Source organism: Pelophylax lessonae, assembly GCF_965119305.1.
Source record: "Pelophylax lessonae genome assembly, chromosome: 8".
In the NCBI taxonomy this organism is placed as follows: domain Eukaryota; kingdom Metazoa; phylum Chordata; class Amphibia; order Anura; family Ranidae; genus Pelophylax; species Pelophylax lessonae.
Genome location: NC_138775.1, coordinates 99,860,422 through 99,867,338, shown reverse-complemented (window position 1 = coordinate 99,867,338; position 6,917 = coordinate 99,860,422). Strand labels below are relative to the sequence as shown.

Below are 6,917 nucleotides of genomic sequence, written 5' to 3'. Positions count from 1 at the left end.
ACTCAAATTGGTACTGAGAAGTTTGTATGGCCGCCACGTGCTTGTAGGGATGCCCGACAATGGATGGTGTCCTAGGGTTTTTCCTCCCAGATCTGGACCAGGGCACCACTGAGCTCCTGAACAGACTGAGGTGCAACCATGCGGCATCAGATGGCCCGAAATATAATGTCCCAGAGGTGTTCTATTGGATTTAGGTCAGGCGAGCGTAGGGGCCATTCAATGGTATCAATTCCTTCATCCTCTAGGAACTGGCTGCATTGTCATGCACCAGGAGAAACCCAAGACCCCCCTGCACCTGTGTAGGGTCTGACAATCGGTCTAAGATTTCATCCTGATACCGAATGGCAGTCAGGGTGCCATTGCCTAGCCTGTAGAGGTCTGTGCATCCCTCCATGGATATTACTCCTCAGAGGGCTGGCCCAAGAAAAAAATGCTGCCCCCGCTCCCCCAAAATAAAAACCAAAAGGCCCCTACATAAAATTTAGAAAATATTATATATACTGTTATCTTCTTCCATAACTCACCACTGGACCAGTCCACCAAACCCCCACTGTCTGTCCTCAGTCCTCCTATCACAGGACATTCCGCCTGCTCATACTCATCAGTTTGCACTATGGGCGGCAGCATGAGATGGGGAAATGCCGCCCTTAACGCGCTGCAAACTGATGACACACAAAACTACTGGGAAAAAAAAAAAATCTTCAGAGCCAGTTTGCTGCCCCTCTCCAAGTGCTGGCTGGGTCAAATAGACAAAGTGGGACCCATGGTAGGGCCAGACCTGCCTCCTCAGACCATCACTGACCCACCACCAAACTAGTCATATTGAACGATTTTTTAAAGGCAGCATAACGTTCTCATGGTCTTATCCATGGAGAACCTGCTCTCATCTGTGAAAAGCACAGGGTGCCAGTGGTGGGCCTGCCAATTCTGGTGTTTAATGGCAAATGCCAATCGAGCTTCATGATGCCAGGCAGTGAGCACAGGGCCCACTAGAGGACATTGAGCCCTCAGGCCACCCTCATTAAGTCTGTTTCTGATTGTGTGGTCAGACATGCACACCAGTGGCCTGCTGGAGGTCATTTTGCAGGGTTCTGGCAGTGCTCATCCTGTTCTTCCTTGCACAAAAGGAGCAGATACCAGTCCTGCTGATGGGTTAAGCACATTCTATTGTCCTGTCCAGCTCTCCTAGAGAACCTGCCTGTCTCCTGGAATCTCCTCCATGCTCTTGAGACTGTGCTGGGAGACACAGCAAACCTTCTGACAACGACACATATTGATGTGCCATCCTGAAGGAGTTGGGACTGCCTGTGCAACCTCTATAGGGTCCAGGTATTGCCTCATGCTACCAGTAGTAAAACCGACCCTAGCCAAATGCAAACTAGTGAAAAAAAGAGTCAAAAAAGAGGGAGTAGGAAAACAAATTTCAGTGGCCTCTACTTGTAAAACCCTTCCTGTTTTGGAGATTGCCTCATTGTTGCCCATCTAGTGCACCGGTTGTTAATTTAATTAACACCAAAGCAGTTGAATCTGATTAACAATCCCCTCTGCTATTTAACTGACCAGATCAATATCCCAGGAGTTTAGTTGACTTGATGCTATACTCTGATTAAAAAGTGTTCCTTTATTTTTTTTTGAGCAGTGTATAAACACAGTATAAACATAGCGGCAGTGATTACTATGTTTAATCACATTTATTAAACAGGCTTTTTACCTTTTGTTAAAGACAACAGCGGATGATGGATGAAAAGCACCTTTCACACTAGTCCTCCTAGCTTGGTCTGAAGGAAAAACTGTCCTTTTGCCAACTGTTTCTCTCTGTCCTCCAGATTAGAAAGACTTTGATTTTTCCTAAACTCTCGACGTATATAAGATGAGTAGTAGTCACGTTCAGTAAACTGGAGTTTTCGTCCCTCTCGCAGAAGGGCACGGTACAGCTTTAGGACTGCCTCCCGGGACCAGCCTGCCATGGCAGGTGTGAAGAGAAAAGAGCTGGTCCTGCCAGTCTGCAGACAAAGACAGAAGTGTTAGATGAATGAGAGAGTATAATGTGGATCCCCTTCTGCAAATTCTATCAAAATGGCACCCCATGTATTAATCCCATACCATTTGTCCTTTAACTCTAACAGAAATAATCACCATGATTTCCTTAATCTTAATTAACAACATGAACCTAAATAAAAACTTTAACCCCCATTCACACCTGAGTATTTTTCAGATTGTTTCCCTATACCTAATTATGGTCAATGTGCAGAATCCCATTCTTTCTATCCAGTCCCTGATCACACTTGTATGTTCAGTCACTCTACAGATCCCGCCCAAAAAAGTACACAAAGCTTCTTTTGAGCGTATTTAGCTGTTTTTGGACACACACAGGCTCCTCTCCTCCTCTAGAACTGCTCTCCTTCACATGCCCAGGCAAAAATGTTTGAAACTTGAGACGGGCACCTGGAAGAAAGCTCTAGTTGTGTGCACCAAAAACACAGGGAAAAAAACACTTCAAAACTACCAGGAATACGCTTTGCTCAGATGTGAAGGTAGGCTAAAGCAAAATAGCATGTTTTAAATAGTAGCAGGGTGTTGGCTTAAATATTTTATCTGGCATAAACAAAAATGGCTGAAGGTAAAATGGTTTTACTATTGGGTTAAAACATATACAAGATAATTCATTAATTATTTAACAAGGAATGTCAATATTGAACAATTAAAAAAAATAACTATATGTGACTTAGCATACTTACTAAATATAAAAACAAGGCAGCTTCTATTAACCACTTGCTGACCGCTTACTATACAACGGTGGCTCGTACAGGCAAAATAACATATATGGATACGTTGTTTGCTTGGTGGCAGCACTTCCGCCCCCGCTCGTCAGCGGGGAAGCCGATACAGCGGGCAGGTGGCTCCGATTGCCGTCTGACACCCACCGATCGTTCCCCGCTGAGAGAGAAGAACGGTCAGCTGTTGTAAACACAGCTGACCGTTCTTGTTCCTGGAATGATCACAGAGCCCATGTGATCCTTTTATATAGGATCACATGTCTCTATGGTCATTTCAGAAGCCCAGCCCCCCCACAGTTAGAATCACTCCCCTAGGTACACATTTAACCCCTTGATCACCCACAGGGTTAACCCCTTCCCTGCCAATGCCATTATTACAGTAACTGTGCATATTTTTAGCACTGAATACTGTAGTAATGTCACTGGTACCCCCAAAAGTGTCAAAAATGTCAGTTTGTCCGATATAGGCTCTTTACCATGTGACCAGCTGTGTCCAATCACAGCTGGTCACATAGTAAATAGGAAAAGCCATTGATTGGCTTTCCTCAGTTTGTGCCTAACAGGCTTGAGTAGAGGAGAGCCGATCCGCGCCCTCCTGACGAGGGGGTCTGTGCTGGTAGTCAGAGCATTGATTACCAGTGCAGACCCTTGGGGGGGGGGGGGGGGGTGCCACTAGAGCCACCAGGGATGCCCACCCATGACCCCAGGGATGCCCACGATGGCCACCAGGGATGGCAATCAGTGCTCAGGGAGCCCGCCAGTGCCCTCCTCATCAGTGCTGCCCACCAGTGCCCATCATTGCCATCTATCAGTGCCCATTATTGCCCACCAGTGCTGCCTATCAGTGCCACCTATCAGTGCCCACCAGTGCTGCATAGTGCCACCCCATCAGTGCCTGTCAGTGCGGCCTCATCAGTGCAGGAAAAAACATTTACAAAATTTTATAACAAACTAAAAAAAAAATATTTTTTCAAACTTTGTTCTTTTTTTTATTTGTGTAGCAAAATAGAAAAATCCGTGCAGTGATCAAATACCACCAAAATAAAGCTCTATTTGTGGGGAAAAAATGACAAATTTGGTTTAGGTACAGTGTTGCATGACCGCGCAATTGTCATTCACAATGCAACAGCGCTAAAAGCTGAAAATTGGCCTGGGCGGGAAGGGGGAAAAGTGCCCGGTATTGAAGTGGTTAAAAATTAACAAGAAGCTGTGTCACTACATTTACTTCCATAATCCCATGAGAGCTCCAACAATGATGGTGGAGCATCACAATTGTGTAAATAGGTGTCAATAATAGGTGCAGTACATTATCAAATAAATGTAGTGACACTGATTGTGGATTTTAAAATATAGAGATATAATGTAAAATACATATAATATTTATACAGTAAACCCCCCTCCATCGCGGGGGTTAAGTTTCAGACCGACCCACGAAAAGTGAAAATCCGAAAAATAGAAAAATCCTATTAAAATACACTGTAGGCATGTTTTTTTTACAGTCACTGTACTTTTAAAAGCATTTTAAGGTCTTTAAAACACACTTTTAAAGAATAGAAACAAATTTAAACACATAAAAGATACCGAGACACAGAGCAAGAGCTATGGAAAACACAAAAATATTTAATTTTCAATGATTTATATAGTAAAATAACATTACAGAAAAACACGCAATATACTGGGACCACAAAAACTGAACCGCGATGGAGCGGGGGTTTACTGTATATATATTTTTTTTTCTTTTGTTATATAGGAAATATCTTTTTTGTGCCAAAGTCCCGATGAAGCGGATAAATGCAAAACATGTTGACCTCTTGGAACATTTAGCAGAAAGATACTGATTAATGTACCACAAGGTGAAATCCACCCAATGAGAGCAATTCTTTTTTCTTTGTTTTTGTGGTTTTATTAATGTACCAGTGGTTTTATTAATGCCAGAGTTCACACTGGCATTAAAAGCAGGCATTTGAGAGGCATTATAAACGCCCCTCAAACGATACAATGGACAGCACACAGCGCTGTTCACACTGTCAAAACATGAAGCGTTTGCATAACAATTGAAGCCTTGTGTCGATTCAGGAAGGGTTTGAAGCCTTTTAAAGCGGTAGTATCCCGCTTTTTTCACTTTTACCTACAGGTAAGCCTATAATAAGGCTTACCTGTAGGTACAAATAATATCTCCTAAACCGGCACGGTTTAGGAGATATTTACAGTGCATGCAGCCGCTCGCGCGAGCGGCGCATGCGCTCTGAAGGTCCGGGGGGACCGTCAATTAAGTTGCCGGGAGCTTGCCGGAAAAATCACTCCCGCGCGCATGCGCGGGAGTGACGTCATCGCGGCTCCGGCCAATCAGCGCGCCGGAGCCGTCTCTTCTGGCCAATCAGCACGCCGGAGCCGCCGAACCCGGAAGAGACGACGAGGGATCATGGCAGCGCCCGCATCGATGTCCGGGGGTCCGTGTCGGGGCTTCGTTTTAAGGTAAGTTACACATAATGGGCTAGTATGCGATGCATACTAGCTCATTATGCCTTTGTCTTGCAGGTTTTTTTTTTTTTTATTTTTTTTTTTTATAGGGTTTACAACCGCTTTAAAGCTTCCCATTCAAGTCTATAGTAATGCTTCCCAAACACTCTGGCAGGCAGTTGCAGGGCATTAAGATAAGTTTATCTCCTGTAATGGAATAGGCATTTTTTGCAGCAGTTTTAACGTACCTTAAGGGTCCATTCAGACTAGCGCGACTTGTCAGGCGACTTGTCAGCCTGATAATTCGCGCTCGGTCGCTCGCCATTGATTAGCACTGGACCCGTTCTAATAGGAGTGACACAAGTCGCTCCGACTTAGAAAAAGGGTCCTGTACTACTTTGGGGCGACCTGGAGGCGACTTGCATTGACTTCAATTATATGAAGTCCGTGCAAGTCGCGCCGAAGTCGCCCCACAAAGTCGGATCGTGCCAGTCTGAATGGGCTGTCATGCTCAAATGCTTCAAAACTGCCAATAGGGCATTTGGAAAGCATTTTTAAGTTGTCAATAATGCTTGCAAAACGCTTGTCTACCGCCAACACTAACGCAAGTCTAACGCCCATACTAAAACCATAGGAGCGTTTGTTAAGCATTAGAAGTTTAGTAAAGTGTGAACAAGCCCTAAGTTGGGAAGTATGCAGTTGTGTCCCTATATAGGGATTCTGTGTGCTCAGGAGTGTGTGTTTTGTATTCGTATTTCTACACTCACAAGAGCTCCTTCTTTCCCAACTCCTTGAGATGGGAAAACTCTAAGTGTGCCATTACACCCAATACTACTAAGCAGTGATGTTGAGCCCAATAGAGGTTAAATCAGTATCATGGAGCTGTGTGTAGTCAGACAATGGAATGACTCCTCAGGTTGCATACACAAGCCTGTCAGTACGGTCTGCCCCCATTCCCCTTCTTCCTACACGCTGCTCACCGCCCTATTACCTCTCAGGGTCGCCGGTACGATGTCAGAACTTCCGCCTTCACGGGGGGTGTGAACCGATTTCCGGATTCAGCAAACCATAGAGGGGAAGAAGGCACACAAAACCATAGAGGGGAGGAGAGAGCGCCCCGTGAGCAATGCATGCTGGGAAGGAAGACGGGCGGTGAACTTTGAGTAAATGAATGAAGTATAGTTCTTATGAGTGTCAGTCATGTTCAATCATTAGCAGAGCTACTTATACGTATCTGGTGGCCTTATTTTTAGCCATTGGCAATGCAGTGAGAATAAAAAGGCATGTCTTTTGCATTATATATAGTCATTTTAGTCAATGTTTAGTTTGACTTGTTATTGTAATGTTTACCTTTAATTTTTTTTTTTGGTTGTTTAATTTGTTAGCAGCTTACGTTTCCGTATTTTTGTTATTGTATTAACCACTTTAAAACCGGAAGATTTTACCCCCTTCCTGACCAGGCCCTATTTTGCGATTCGGCACTGCGTTACTTTAACGGACAATTGCGTGGTCGTGCGACGCTGTACCCAAATAAAATTGATGTCTTTTTTCCCCACAAATAGAGCTTTCTTTTGGTGGTATTTGATCACCTGTGCAATTTTTAATTTTTGCACTATAAACAAAAAATAGTGACAATTTTGAAAAAAAAAAAAAAAAATATTTTTCACATTCCGCTATATA

At 44.0% G+C, this 6,917-nt stretch overlaps 1 protein-coding gene across 1 annotated transcript; it reads right to left on the bottom strand.

Annotated features, from left to right (window-relative positions):
- Positions 1–1,754: 1,754 nt before the first annotated feature.
- On the bottom strand, positions 1,755–6,320 carry MIURF (mitochondrial elongation factor 1 upstream open reading frame; the record flags this gene model as incomplete). Its single annotated transcript, XM_082265043.1, has 2 exons — positions 6,229–6,320; positions 1,755–2,003 (listed from the first exon to the last, which is right to left on the bottom strand). The coding sequence occupies exon 2, from the start codon at positions 1,965–1,967 to the stop codon at positions 1,755–1,757; it is 213 nt and encodes a 70-aa protein (XP_082121169.1). The 5' UTR covers positions 1,968–2,003; positions 6,229–6,320.
- Positions 6,321–6,917: the final 597 nt, after the last annotated feature.